We start from the raw sequence: 15,649 nt of genomic DNA on the forward strand, positions 1-15,649 counted from the left end.
GCTGCAGAGTTTTAAGAGCTGAAGGGTGCCTCTCCCAGGGTTACTCTGGGTCATTATGCGTGATGCTCAGGGCTTTAGGATTATTTGGGTCTATCCCGAGGAGTTGCTTGAGGAGAACTGAACACATATTCGGAGAGAAAAGCCAGACCTACAGCCATGTGGCACTGAAACCAAAAAGCTGATGATGGGAAAATGAGAAGGAAGGAGGCATTAGATACTTCCTAGTATCTATCTAAACCATCTTAGAAATGCCAAGGTTTTGGGGGTTCTTTGGGGTTTTGGGGGAGGAGGGGAGAATGATGAACTGTAAGACTAAAGAGAAACAAAGTGAACATACAATTTGGGGTAAAAGAGCTCAGTGGAGGCCTGAAGAGGGGGGGACTAGGAGGAAGAAAGAAGCCAAAATATGGAGATAGCACAACTGGCCAGATTCCAAAGGGCATGAAAATGAGGAAGCCAGGGTTCTATGTGGACACCAGGGGACACCATCCCTCACAGAGGCCTTTGAAAGAATCCATCGTTTGGGCTCATTTTGAGTTGTCACAATAACTGAGTTCGTTGAGTTGTTACTGCGGGGCCAGGGTTGCTAAAATATCCTCCTAAACCTGGGATAGTCCCGCACAATGAACTGTCCCACGCTCACCGTGAAATACTTGGCTACTCCCGTATCCTAACCTTTAGTTTTTCCACCTGTAAAATGGGGCTAATAATCCATCTCACAGACTTTTTGTAAAAAACGCTTTTCCACAAACGGTAAAGTATTTGTTGCTGTTACTGCAGCTGCTAGTTTATAATTACGTGCTATTGATAGCTAAGGAAGCCCTTAAATTCCTCCGTTGTAAGCCACAGGCTATGATAGTCGTTAACTGCAGTTTCCAAGAAACTGACCCACGATGAGACAACCTTTTGAGAGAACCTTTTGAGGGAATCCAAACCACGGAAAACTCTTCCGCCTGCATAGACTCAAACGTTTGGCGAACCACAGTGCCCAGCAGACCCCGCGGCCTGGGGCCGGCGCTCGCGCCATGCATTCTGGGATTGGTAGTTCTCAGGCCCTCATTGTCAGACTGCCCCGACCAACACCGGGAACTCACCTTCCCAGCTTGCCGCGCGCCCAGGGGTGCAGCTCGGCGACCAGGAAACGGGAAAAATGGCGACTGGTCGGCGACGTTGAGGCCGCGTTGGGCGGTTCAGACTCAGAGTGGTGAGTCCCGGGCGGTGGAAGCGGTTCCCACGAGCTTGCAGAGAGGGCGAGAGTGGGGCCACTTGCGATGGCCCTTGCCTCCAGCACGAGGCGGGGAAGAACGCTTTAGGGAAGGGGCACAATCTCGGAAAGCTTTGGCAGGCAGGAGCGAAGGGGTGCGGGCCCCAGGGGGTAACATTGGCTCCTGGGGGCACAGTCCAGGTCCCAGGACAATGTTACGTGCCAGACCTTTGCCCATGGGCACAGCACCTGTGATACCCCCAGTTTGACCTTATTCCTTCATGTTTCAAGTAACCCTTGCGGCAGCCAAACTGGAACTCTGGCTTTTCTCCCAGAACCAGTCATGCTTTCCCGCCTCTGTGCCTCTTATATTATTTCTTTTGCCGAGAATGACTCCTTTTCTACACCCGCAATTACACGTCTTCAAATTCTACCTATACTTAAATGTTCAAGAGCCAGTTCCTCTACAGATCTTTCCAAATCCCCTTTTACAAATGAAAGGACACTTCTTTTTTGAACTCATAGTGAACTTCATCTGAGCCTTCATCCTGGTATGTGTCTCATACCTTCTCTTGTTCTGTAATATTCCTTTGGACAGGATCTTCCTTTTGTAAATCACGTAGCGCCTAGCACGGTTCCTTGTATATAGTGGATGCTTGGTAAATACTTAACTGAATGAAAAAAAGAATCTGCTCTCGCCCTACAAGAACTGAAGAACTCAAAGTTCTGGAGATTTGCAAGGAAGGCTGCTGGGAAGCAATGGCCAGAGTGGGCCATTGTGATAAGTAGAACCTATAATAAAAGTTGCCTATATTTACTGTCTTCTTATTCTCACTTCTCTCTTCTTAAGTTATTCCAGTCAGGCTTCTATTCCCACCATGCTATGGAAACAGCTCTTGTCAAGGTCACCAACCATCTCCATTTTTCCAAATGCAAGGGTCACTCCTCTCTCTCTTAGTCTTTCTCCACTTGACACAGTTAACCACTCCCTCCTTGAAATACGTTGTTGCCTTCTGAGATGCCAGACTTTACTTTTTTTCCTCCTGTCTCACTGGCTTTTGCTTCTTTCCCATCTTTTTCTCTGGCTCCTCCTGTGCCTGACCTCTAAATGTTATAGTGTTCCGGAGCTCAATCCTGGGTCTTCTTCTCTTCTATTTTCTTTTTTTAACTATCCTGCCTACTTAGGTAATATCATTTAGTGTCTTACGGCTTTAAAAGCCATGTATATAATCATGACTCAAATTTTTGTCTCCAGGCTCTCTCTCCTGAGTTCCAGAATTGTGTTTTCAGCTGCCTTCTTGAAATCTCTGCTTGGCTTTCTTATTGACATCTTACAAACTTGGGCAAAATGAAACTTTTGATTTCCTCCTAAATCTGTTCCTTCCCCAGTCTTCTCTGGTCACTAATGGCACCATGAACCATAGGTTGGTCAAACCATAAATTTAGGAGCTTTGTGTCCGCCCTTTCCCTTCTCCCTTTGTCATTCCTCTCAGCTTTGCCTCCAAAGTATACCCTGAAGCTGTCTACTTCTTTTCATCTCTGTTGCCACTTTCCTAGAACAAGCCACTGTCACCTCTTGGCTAGACTCCTTTTTTTTTTTAAAGATTTTATTTTTTTCCTTTTTCTCCCCAAAGCACTACCCCGCCCCGTACATAGTTGTATATTCTTCATTGTGGGTTCTTCTAGTTCTGGCATGTGGGACGCCGCCTCAGCGTGGCTTGATGAGCAGTGCCGTGTCTGTACCCAGGATTCGAACCAACGAAACACTGGGCTGCCTGCAGCGGAGCACGCTAACTCAACCACTCGGCCACAGGGCCAGCCCCTAGACTTCTATAATAGCATTCTCAGTGGTTCTGTTTCCACTCTTGCCTCCCCGCTGTAAATTTTCTCAAGTCACCAAAGTAACTCTTTAAAAACATAAAATTAGATCATATCACTTCCTGTTTCACACCTTTTTTTCTAAGGTTCCCGTTTCAGTTAGATAAAAATCCAAGTTCCTTTACCGTAGCTTAAAACACATTTCCATGATCTGACTCCTGCTTACCTCCCTGAACTCATCTTGAATCAGTCTTCCCCCTCAGCCACACAAGTCTGTTTTTAATTGGCAAACATACTAAGCTAGTTCCTGCCCCAGTGCCTTAACTCTTGCTGTACCTTCTATCCAGTAAGTTCTTTTCTCTGATCTTTGCAGGCTCTCTCTCTCACCATTCAAATCTCAGCTTACATGTCATCTAAGAAATTCTTTCCTGAGCCCTCTATCCCTCTACCCCTCCCCATCATATCACCCAGTTTTATTCTTTTCATTAGCGCTCAATACTGTTTGAAATTCTCTTATTTTTCTGCCTGTTATCTGCTTCACTGGAATCTAAACATTATGAGATCAGAGACTTTGTTTTGTTTACTGCTATATCTCTAGTATGTAGAACAGTTTCTGGCATCTACCAGGTGCTGATTGAATATTTGTTGAAAGAATGAATGATATCCAGGATGCTTTATAGAGAAGATGGCCTTTCTTCGGGATTGTTTTCTTAGGGCTATAAGTGGAAGAGACGTAAGTATAATTTCCACGTGTTATGCGTGATGTACTGGCACAGAACATTCAGTCATTTCTCAGGCAGTTGTGAGATAAAATGGATTGTCTCTACCTTTTGAAAGTGCTACTTGTTCATTTTTCTTTTCTTTATACATTCTCCTGTCTCAAAGATATATGGCAGGAAATTACATGGGAAAGGGGGATTGTAAGCTAAGGCTTAGGGAACAGATATTCCAGCTGAACCATTTGGGGATAAAATGAGTTGTGTGAAATGTATCCCAAATCTTAGGGGTGGTAATGATGATGATGCTGCTGCTGCTGATGGCTGGGGGAGGGCCCAGAGGCAGATTCAGACTGGCTGTCATTTTAGATCCTGGCTGAAGGAGATTTTTATAGTCTGAAGGACAATTGACAGTGTGGCATGGTGTTCAGTGTCCCAGGCAGGTGGGGAACAGAACAAATTCCTGCTCAAACCTTTTATGGGACTAGGTGTTGATCAAGGCTGTGAAAACCTGAGCAGAATGTGTATGACCTCTAGTTTTTGTTGCATTTCTTTGTTTCTTTTTATTCTGAAATAATTATATATTCAGAGGAAGTTGCAAAAAAGTACATGGAAGTCCTTTGTATCCTTCACCAAGTTTTTCCCATTGCATAACTAGAAGTACATTTTTTTCCAATGATTGGAAGTAAATTAATAATACTAGAACACAGGTATTTTTATTTATTTATTTATTTTTGCTGGGAAAGATTTGCCCTGAGCTAACATCTGTTGCCAATCTTCTCTCTCTCTTTTTTTTCTTCCCCAAAGCTCCAAAGTAGAATATACAACTTAGAATAGTTACATATTCTACTTGTAAGTCCTTCTAGTTCTTCTGTGTGAGCTGCCACCACAGCATGGCTACTCACAGATGAGTGGTGTGATTCTGCACCCGGGAACTGAACTCGGGCCACTGAAGCAGAGAGTGCCAAACTTTAACCACTAGGCCATCAGGGCTGACTCCATTTTCTTTTTAATCTGAGCAGTAAAAGTGAATTTGTTTTTCCATTTAAATTTGGCTTTTCCTCAGGGTGCTGATTATAATCCCAAATCTCGAAGTTAAACTTTTTTTCCTCTCTTTTAAGCTCTCTTTATGAGCTCAAGACAACTTTTCTTCCTGAGATGTATATGTATTGACTTAGCCTGGTGGGCTGGCAGACCTAATAGACTCCTAAGATAAGCAATACAGGATGTTTCTAGAGAAAGCTACAACACTATTCGTTCGCTAACATTGCTTTTATAGTCTAATTATAAAAATGAGGTGTATTCATTGTATACTTATAGAAATGAATATATACAAAAAGGAATCACAGAGAGAGTGTAGTATAGTGAGCAGGAGTGGGCCTCTGGTGCTGGACTGCCTGGGACCCTCCCACTTAGCACTTGTTTGCCCTTAGGCAAGTAACTTTATATACTTGAGCTTCAGTTTCCTTGTCTCTAACGTAGGCATACCACTATATCTACCTCAGAGGGTTGTTTTGAGATTAAGTGAATTATATATAAACAGTTTAGAGCACTAACTAGTACATAGTAAGTACTTCTCTTACCCATGACAGATGGCAGGAGAGCTGGCTGACAAGAAGGAGCGTGATGTATCACCTTCCAAGGAGGAAAGGAAGCGATCTCGAACTCCTGACAGAGAGCGGGATAGAGACCGGGACCGGAAGTCTTCCCCATCTAAAGATAGGAAGCGGCATCGTTCGAGGGATAGGCGTAGAGGAGGCAGCCGTTCTCGCTCCCGTTCCCGTTCCAAGTCTACAGAAAGGTAAAGTAACTTTGTATGTCTTTCACAGGGGAAGGGAGAGTACGTTTCAGACGTCTTCATTCCTGGTTCCGCTGATGTCTTCAGTATTAGGACATTAGACTTCCATACATTTCTCTACACCTAGTAACCCAGTGACTCTTAAAGGTTAAGAGGGACCTTGTAAGCTGAAGGTCCAGATGATCGAGGAAGACACTTCATCTGTTCATATAGCCCATGGTCTATCATTGCCGTTAACATTTAGCAGTATAACTCTGAGCTTATGACCTTCTTAGAATTCCCTCATAACTTCCCCAGGAAACACATTCCCCAATTTGTAAAATATTGCTTGGGGGAGAAAAGAACATGAGAACCTTCTTAGGGCAGCAGTGAAACAGGGTATTCTGGAAACATCAAGTGATTTCTTAAATGTGCTGTCTTCAGAGACCGACGGCACAAAGAACGAGAACGAGATAAGGAGCGAGATCGGAATAAGAAGGACCGAGATCGGGATAAGGATGGGCACAGACGGGACAAGGACCGGAAACGATCCAGGTACCTGAGGGAATGGGAATGGACTTTAGGGGAATGTTCCATCTCTTCCTCTCTGCATCTGAGCTGGCTCAGCTTTGTAGCAAAGTAAATTTTTCTTAGTGGATCCTATTGGTAGTTACTGCAGAGCTGTCTGTTTTAGAAAGCACGTGTCTCCTTTAGAAAGTAGAGCCAGTTAATAAAGTCACAACCCTTTGGGTGTCAACTTGTTCTTAGAATTTAGAAATTAGTTTGAAAAGGTTACCAGCCTACAAAATGTTCCTTTACCTCCATCAGACCATTTAGTTTTCTACCCAGGATATACAATATATATTTGTTGGGATAGCTTAATACCTCTGTATCTTGATCTCTTTCTTCTGGAAACTTTCTATGCAAAGTTTTTATTAGGCCTTGAATGTGTAGGTTAGAATTCAGGGCAAAGGACAGAATTCTCCTAACACACGCAGTGGGTTGTTTGAGATCTCTTGTAGATTAAGCTTATAGCAGATGTGGGGAAAGGATTGCTGCAACTGGTATGAGGGAAAATGAGAGGGGGTGGCATACATAGCAGTATCTGGGAAGGGTGTGTGTGGGTGGCCTGTAGGCTAAAATCATTGTGTGTTATAAAGTTACGCAGGATTTTTTTCAACGTGCAACTGCTATTTGGAGGAAATTTCTTTTTTTTTTTTAAAGATTGTATTTTTCCTTTTTCTCCCCAAAGCCCTCCGGTACATAGTTGTGTATCTTTAGTTGTGGGTCCTTCTAGTTGTGGCATGTGGGACGCTGCCTCAGCATGGCCTGATGAGCAGTGCCATGTCTGTGCCCAGGATTCGAACCCTGGGCCGCCGAAGTGGAGCGCGCAAACTCAACCACTTGGCCACAGGGCCAACCCCTGGAGGAAATATTTTTGATGGCAGTAGTGAAGACCCACTTCCCAGAAGAGATAAGTCTCAGAAAAAGAGATTCAGATAGAATGGGGCCAAGACAAGTCCATCATTAGATTTCAGAGTAGGCAGAGTGATCATGTCTGCAAAGGGAGCTTCAGGACATGATGGATGACTAGGGGCCAGTCTTGTTGAGGCACGGGAAAACTTCCATCCTCTTTTTGGGGCTCAGCCTGAACCTCATCAAGGGCTTGGGTAAGACGGTGATATGGACTCTTCTTGTTCCTTTGCTAAAAGTTTATCTCCTGGCCGAGGAAAAGACTTTAAATCTCGGAAAGACAGAGACTCTAAGAAGGATGAAGAGGATGAACATGGTGATAAGAAGCCTAAGGTAAAGGAGAGGAAGGATTTTCTCGTCTTCCTCTTCAATTCAAGCCCAGTGTTGTTGATCTTCAAAGGAAGAGAGCCTTTATGGACTGTGTTTTATCTTCAGGCCCAGCCGTTGTCTCTGGAGGAACTTCTGGCCAAGAAAAAGGCTGAAGAAGAAGCTGAAGCTAAGGTAAGAACTTGAGGGTCTGTATTAATTAGTTGGCTAGGGCTCCCAGAACAGGACACCACAGACTGAGTGACTTAGCCAACAGAAAATAATTTTCTCACCATTCTGGAGGCTAGAATCTGAGATCAGTGTCAGTAGGGTTGTTTCTTGAGAGGCCTTTCTCCTTGGCTAGTAGATGGATGTCTTCTCTCTCTTCACATGGTCTTCCCTGTGTGTGTGCATCCCTGATGTCTCTCTGTGTGTCCAAATTCTCTTCTTATAAGGACACCAGTGAGATTGGATTAGGGCCCACCCTAAGAGCTTTATTTTACCTTAATCATCTCTTTAAAGGCTCTGTCTCCAAATACAGTCATGTTCTGAGGTACTGGGGGTTAGGGTTTCAACATATTTTGAGGGGGAGGGGGACCCATAACAGAGTCCAAGGCCTATTGGTGTTTTTCCTTAGCAGGTTTAATGCCTGAGCAAATATGTTTGGACTCCCTGCCATCTCCCCATCAGTGACGTGATTATACCATGCTCCCAGATCCTTTGTTTACATTTGTAATCTATTTTGTAGCCCAAGTTCCTCTCCAAAGCAGAACGAGAGGCCGAAGCCCTAAAGCGACGGCAGCAGGAGGTCGAGGAGCGGCAGAGGATGCTTGAAGAAGAGAGGAAGAAAAGAAAACAATTCCAGGACTTGGGCAGGAAAATGTTGGGTTCGTTTTCCTACCCAGGGTAGCCCCTCAATGGGGTCAGAAAAAGCGAGATGGGATTGTAGTGTCATTCAGGAGAGCTAGAAACCTGTTTGCTATGGAATTTGGAAGAGGGAAGGAAGGGGGAAGTATATGAGAAAAATACCTTTCTGTTAGGTCTTCATTTGCCTTGTATCATAAACCTCCCCATTTTTTTCTTATTTGGTGTCCATTGTCTGGATCCCCCTGGGTCCTCTTTTTTCTTCCACTGAGCTCTTCTGCAGCTTTGCTTTCTTTGGTCTGCAGAAGACCCTCAGGAACGGGAGCGTCGGGAACGCAGGGAGAGGATGGAGCGGGAGACCAATGGAAATGAGGATGAGGAAGGGCGGCAGAAGATCCGGGAGGAGAAGGACAAGAGCAAGGAGCTGCATGCCATTAAGGTGCAGGCCTTGGCTCTCTTCACTTCCCCCGACACACAACAATGAGGCTTAGTTATTTGGCCATTCTGATCTCTGTATGTGGGGTTTGGGTCTTGAGCTTGATGGGTTTTGTATTCTCTCCCTGGGCAGGAGCGTTACCTGGGCGGCATCAAGAAGCGGCGCCGAACGAGGCATCTCAATGATCGCAAGTTTGTCTTTGAGTGGGATGCATCTGAGGACACATCCATCGACTACAACCCACTGTGAGTGGCTTTGGGCCTTAACTAGAGAGAACCAGTGACTACAGAGATGGTAGTGAGATAAGCTGAGATGAGGGAAACTAGTAAACCAGTAGTCTGCCAGCCCTCTGGGTGAGGAAGGACCCTGGCCAGGAAGGGGAACTGGTACATATTGGCAGTCTGCCCTTCCCTCCTGCTGTAACAACTCCTTTCTTTTTTTCTTCCTCTCTCTCAATCCCAGGTACAAAGAACGGCACCAAGTGCAGCTGTTGGGGCGAGGCTTCATTGCAGGCATTGACCTAAAGCAGCAGAAACGAGAGCAGTCACGTTTCTATGGAGACCTGATGGAGAAGAGGCGGACACTGGAAGAAAAGGAGCAAGAGGAGTATGTGCTCAGGGCTAGGGGTGATTGGGCAGAGCCTAGAGTCTATAGGAAGGAGATGAGGGAGACCGATCCCACTTATTCCTCCTGTTCTGCTCCAGGGCGAGACTCCGCAAACTTCGTAAGAAGGAAGCCAAGCAGCGCTGGGATGATCGACATTGGTCCCAGAAGAAATTAGATGAGATGACAGACAGGGACTGGCGCATCTTCCGCGAGGACTACAGCATCACCACCAAAGGTGGCAAGATCCCCAATCCCATCCGATCCTGGAAAGACTCTTCCCTGCCCCCACACATCTTGGAGGTCATTGATAAATGTGGCTACAAGGTAAGGAGGGGCAGATTGGTCCAGAAGACTTGACGTATTCCTACGTCCTAGGGGGTACAAACTTAACTTGGGAACAGAGCACTTTGTTCCTTGCCTATTCGGTGCCTTCTCTGCCAGTGGCCACCAAGATGACATTGTCTGTCACTTTCTGATGGAAGTATTGGCCTTTGGTGATTGTGTTTCTTCTTGGGTCCCCATTCCTGTTTGCTGTGCTTAATGTCCTCCTGTCGTCCTAGCATATGTGCCCACTCTGTCAGCAGTAGCCCAGGTAGTATAATTCTGCCTGGTCTCTTACTCTCTCTGCATCACTGCAGGAACCAACACCTATCCAGCGTCAGGCAATTCCCATTGGGCTACAGAATCGTGACATCATTGGTGTGGCTGAGACCGGCAGCGGCAAGACAGCAGCCTTCCTCATCCCGTTGCTGGTCTGGATCACCACTCTTCCCAAAATTGACAGGTGGGGTCAGTTGACACCAGTTGGAGTGGGTTTGACTGAGTAGGAAAGGTGGAAGTGACCAATGAGTATTTGGTTTTCTTTTTAAGTCAATAATCAGAAGCCCCTTCTTTAGTTTGGGTCAGATATTAGGGAATGAGTGGATGATGATATCAACAAAGTGTGTCATTTTTATTGTTGGCAAGGACCACTCCCTGGAGAACTTGGGTGTTCTGGAGTCTCTGATTTTTTTTTTTTTTTTTTGAGGAAGATTAGCCCTGAGCTAACATCTGCTGCCAATCAATCCTCCTCTTTTTGCTGAGGAAGACTGGCCTTGAGCTAACATCCGTGCCCATCTTCCTCTACTTTGTATGTGGGACGCCTACCACAGCATGGCTTGCCAAGCAGTGCCGTGTCCACACCCAGGATCTGAACTGGCGAATCCCGGGCTGCTGAAGCGGAATGTGCGCACTTAATCACTGTGCCATTGGGCCAGCCCCTGGAGTCTCTGATTTTTAAAGGAGATCATTGCATCCTTTTCCCACCACCCTCTCCGTTCATGTAGCTGCCCTTAATTTGTCTTTGCCTGTTTGTGGTTGGATGAGAACCAAAGCTCATGAAACTGTGGGATGCCCCATTTATCACAGGATCGAAGAGTCAGACCAGGGCCCTTATGCCATCATCCTGGCCCCCACCCGTGAATTGGCTCAGCAGATTGAGGAAGAGACCATCAAGTTTGGGAAGCCACTGGGCATCCGTACTGTGGCTGTCATTGGCGGCATCTCCAGAGAAGACCAGGGCTTCCGTTTGCGCATGGGTTGTGAGGTTTGTTCACCCAGCCAGTAGCAAACCCACCATTTGGGCAGGTGCTGTTCTGGGGCTCTGTTTCTAGTTTCTGCCATAGATGTACAGTCAAATGAGGAAAAGGGCTGGTTTAGATGTATCTGCTATTATTCTTGACAACTTCTGCACCAGGGATTGTCCTGTGCACATCATTATTTCTCACAACAAACATATGAGAGGAGGTGGTGGTATCTCCATTTTACAGATGAAGCTTAGGCTCAGGTTAGTAACTTATCAAAATCACACACAGCTGGTGGTGGGCAGAGCTGCATTTCATAACCAAAGCCTGTGCTCTTTTTTTTAAAGATTTGATTTTTCCTTTTTCTCCCCAAAGACCCTCGATACATAGTTGGGTATTTTTAGTTGTGGGTCCTTCCAGTTGTGGCATGTGGGATGCTGCCTCAGCATGGCTTGATGAGCGGTGCCACATCCACGCCCAGGATCCGAACTGGCGAAACCCTGGGCCGCCAAAGCGGAGCGCGTGAACTTAACCACTCGGCCATGGGGCCGGCCCCCAAAGCCTGTGCTCTTAATCACTCTGCCAGACCATGTCATTGACTTTGTGTGCTGCCTTCTTCTCAGGAGAGGGGAGGAGAGCTTTTTACCAGAAGTCTGCTGTAGAAATTGAGTCTTCTTAGGGTAATCCTTTTATAAAACACCCTCCACAGTATCCCTTAGTCTCTCTTTCATCTAAGAAAATTCATTTTGATTTTGCCTCCTCTGTCTAACCCCTGGACCTTACTCAGAGACCGCATTCATTCCTGAAAAACTCCAAGGTAGCAACAAGTGACTTCATGCCAGTTCTCAGGAACCTTCCTTGCCAAACATAACTAGAGGTTGGGATCCAAGTTCCTTAGCGTTGCCCAAGTAGGTGGGTGGTTCACAGGAGGGAGAAGAAAGGAGTAGTTGCTGGGGCTGCATATGATTCCACTGTACCCCCTAGATCGTGATTGCTACCCCGGGACGTCTGATTGATGTGCTGGAGAACCGCTACCTGGTGCTGAGCCGCTGTACCTATGTGGTTCTGGATGAGGCAGATAGGATGATTGACATGGGCTTTGAGCCAGATGTCCAGAAGATCCTGGAGCACATGCCTGTCAGCAACCAGAAGCCAGACACCGATGAAGCTGAGGACCCTGAGAAGATGTTGGCCAACTTTGAGTCAGGAAAACATAAATACCGCCAAGTAAGGCTGCTTTCCCTATACTGGGAAAAGTTGGGCAAGTTGCCAAACCATCTCTAGGGCCCTCCTTGTCCTAGGTGGGCCCAGAGTACATGTTTCCAGAATGGTGAGGCATGCCTAGGTGCATCCTTCTCACAGTCCTAGCAGTGTAGCCGTTTAGCTTAGCCATGGAAAAATGATTCCAAAGAGTCATACTACTACCCACCATAGGTGCTAGAAAATGCTCTCAGCCCTCCTGTCATCGTAAGATGTAAAATATAAAGTATCTTGATGAACAGGTACTGAGGAGAGAAATGGGAAGGCAAAGGATACTATTTCTTAAGGTGATGGCTGTCAAAACTTGCACCAAGGCTCATTTTAGATTGTTTAGCCTGGGCTGTGCTGCCTGTGGGATATGTGATGTGTCTGCCTGGGTCCAGGGCTGAGCCTCCTGTTTTCATAGACAGTCATGTTCACGGCCACCATGCCCCCAGCGGTGGAGCGTCTCGCCCGGAGCTATCTTCGGCGACCTGCTGTGGTATACATTGGCTCGGCAGGCAAGCCCCATGAACGTGTGGAACAGAAGGTCTTCCTCATGTCAGAGTCAGAAAAGAGGTATGGGGGCAGCGGAGACGAGGGAAACGAGATGGAGAAGGACCTTTTTTCAATGGGGTGGTGGCTGGAGGGCGATTGTTCTGCTGTGTTGAAGAGCTTCTGTTTCCTCATTCAGGGTGCCATGGGCACTGAAGATCCTGGAATTGGTGTTCATAGGTCAGGGTTGGGCATTTCACTTGGAGTGGGAGGTGGTAGGCATCTCATTTTTATCTTCTTCCTCTTCTCCCCAGGAAAAAGCTGCTGGCAATCTTGGAGCAAGGCTTTGATCCGCCCATCATTATTTTTGTCAATCAGAAGAAGGGCTGCGACGTTTTGGCCAAATCCCTGGAGAAGATGGGGGTGTGTCTGGCAGGGGAGAGCGAAGTCTGGTCTCTTTGGTGCTGTTTCCTGAGACTAGAGTGGTCCCCTAGTCTCCTGCTTTGAATTCTCAACCATTCTTGAACCTCTCCAGTATTCCACAATTCAGGGCCTGAGGGAAAAGCGTGGTTTGATGGGGACAAGGAGGACTGGTCAATTGCTGAGACTCCCTGTCCATTCCAGCAGTGCCAGCCAGAAGTGGTTGTGTCTTCCTCCAAATAGGCTAGGGCCAAGGAGAGGTTTTGAGACATATCCTGGCAGGATCTGACTATGATGAATAGAGTGGGTCAGAGTTTTCGTGTCTATGTTTGGGAGAGGGGATGATGTGGTTAGGAGGAGATGCTGGTGATCAGTGTCCTTGGCTCCTGATACTGGTGTTTGAGGGGAAGGGTGTGTCCTCTCCACTCAGTGCTTAAACTTCCTTACACTTCTGGCCCCTGCTTTCCACCCTCATCTCTCACCCTCACTCTCTGCTTCTCATCTATCTGGTTGCACATCTCACCCCTGATTGCTTTACCTTTGGCCTTGCCCAGTCTGTCCCTGCCTCACCATCCTCCACTATGTTCTCTCCTGTCCCTTTCTTCAGCTCACCTCTTCTCTCCTTACTTCCAGTTGCATTTTGCATTCATTCTTTCTCTGCCTCCTCCCTGTCTCCTCCTCCCCTGTTGCTCTCTGCAAGCCCTGCTCTCTGGCCCTACTCCCTCTTCACTTCTGTGTCTTCCCCGATCCCATTGCTCTGTCTTCACCTCACCATTCTTCCAACAGTACAATGCTTGTACACTGCATGGTGGAAAAGGCCAGGAGCAGCGAGAGTTTGCACTGTCCAACCTCAAGGCTGGGGCCAAGGATATTTTGGTGGCTACAGATGTGGCGGGTCGTGGTATCGACATCCAAGACGTGTCCATGGTTGTCAACTATGATATGGCCAAAAATATTGAAGGTAAGTCCAGGGGAAAGCAGTTTCAATCCAGCTAAAGAGAGACTCCTTGTCTCTTTCCACTTGAAGTTGTGGCACTGCACTGCACTGTTGCCGCCATGTCCCCGAGCTCCGAATCTAAGATTGCTTGTCCCAATGAGAAGAGCTTCTGCCCTTTATCTCACCTGGGTTTCTTATCCCAGCACCTGGGACAGCCCTCTGTCCTCAGGATGTGGAGAAGAATGGAGCCAGGCCACTCTCAGTCTTAGGGTCATAGGATGACCCCCATAAATGGTAGTAGTGGGGAGACAGACCCCAGTGGAGAGCATGTGGGCACTAGAGGTTCAGGCAGCACGAGCTCATATACTGCCCTTGGCGGTGTAGTGGGGAGGAGGATGCCTTAGAAAGCAGAGATTCCGACAGTGCCCACCAGGGCATCTGGCCTGGTGCCGTAAATGACATTCCTTTCCCTCCCCAGATTATATCCACCGCATTGGCCGCACAGGACGAGCAGGCAAGAGTGGTGTGGCCATCACCTTCCTCACCAAAGAGGACTCTGCTGTATTCTATGAGCTGAAGCAAGCCATCCTGGAGAGCCCAGTGTCCTCCTGCCCCCCGGAGCTAGCCAACCACCCAGATGCCCAGCACAAGCCAGGCACCATCCTCACCAAGAAGCGCCGGGAAGAGACCATCTTTGCCTGACGCAGCACTCTCCCACAGGTTTAAGGACATGCTCTGAAGCCTATTCTTCAGGACCCTCACATCTCTCTTTCCAGGTCCTCACTCTTGGCTTATGGGGGCTTGGGAAACAATCAGACTCCCTGGCCTAGACCCTCAGGTCTGATGGCCTGAGTGTGGGGCTGCAGATGGAGCGGAAGCTGCTATAGGAGGCAGGGAGAACAAATTACCACAGAGTTTGGCCCAGCTCTGCCTCTCTGGCGGGCTTTGGGATTGCATTGGGCCATCGGCTCTTGCCAATTAGGGGGGCAGCCAATTGGCATTGCCTCCCAGACTGAACAAAAACCCAGCAGCCGGATGGGACTTCTTTGGCAGACTTGACTGCGTAGCTGCAGCAAAGTCATTGCCCTAGATGACCCAGGGGATCTGGCACTGTGAGGATTATGGACCTTGGACTCTTATTGTCATTTTGACAGCTGTTTGCCCATTTGGATTATAAAACAAGTTGAAAGCCTTGTTTAGAGCTGTGCACGGCCCCTGTGCCAAGGGGTGCTGTGCACTCTAGGCATCCCTCACCCAGGGACTTTTTTTAGTAGATGTGGGGACAGGGTGAGCTGGCTGTGTCCATCTTTAAGTCACTGAGTGAAATTTCTGTTTTCTATTCTCTGAGAAGATGAGTTTGTATGTTCTGAGAATAAATACATGAATATTAAGGCTGTGTCTAGTTCTAGCTAAACTCATCTCCCAGATTCTCCCTGGTACCACAGAAGACAGGAGGACAGCATTGAGCACGCTGGGTTGACTTGGGAGATGCAAGAAAATCACATCAAGAGAAGAGCCTAGGATCTCAGCTGATAGTCTAAGTCTACAGGTGGCACCTGAGGGGAGATGGAAAAGCCATTGACAGCAGAATCATAATGCATCTTCTCTCTCCTGCTCTAGCCTCCCATAACTTGTAGCTCTGGCCTGGACACCCTCTAGGGGGCTCTGCATGAGGAGCAGGAAGGAAAGCAGTTGTGGAACTTTGACAGGCGAGGCACAGTCAGAAGCACTCTGCCGCCCTGCTGCAGTGTGCCTGACACCATCTTCACTACCTTTGCTTGTGGCTCCCTAAATGC

The 15,649-nt window shown here is 47.3% G+C and overlaps 1 protein-coding gene across 1 annotated transcript; it reads left to right on the plus strand.

Moving 5' to 3' along the window:
• Window positions 1-1,091: 1,091 nt before the first annotated feature.
• Window positions 1,092-15,244, plus strand: DDX23 (DEAD-box helicase 23). The gene is made up of 17 exons (XM_046680365.1): window positions 1,092-1,204; window positions 5,331-5,539; window positions 5,960-6,070; window positions 7,228-7,321; window positions 7,424-7,489; window positions 8,043-8,181; window positions 8,464-8,597; window positions 8,727-8,839; window positions 9,057-9,200; window positions 9,299-9,524; window positions 9,839-9,984; window positions 10,608-10,785; window positions 11,747-11,989; window positions 12,429-12,580; window positions 12,811-12,919; window positions 13,703-13,877; window positions 14,332-15,244. Exons 2-17 carry the CDS (start codon window positions 5,331-5,333, stop codon window positions 14,553-14,555), a joined length of 2,463 nt encoding a protein of 820 aa, XP_046536321.1. The 5' UTR covers window positions 1,092-1,204; the 3' UTR covers window positions 14,556-15,244.
• Window positions 15,245-15,649: the final 405 nt, after the last annotated feature.

The sequence above is a fragment of the Equus quagga genome, chromosome 1 (genome assembly GCF_021613505.1).
Source record: "Equus quagga isolate Etosha38 chromosome 1, UCLA_HA_Equagga_1.0, whole genome shotgun sequence".
Classification (NCBI taxonomy): Eukaryota; Metazoa; Chordata; class Mammalia; order Perissodactyla; family Equidae; genus Equus; species Equus quagga.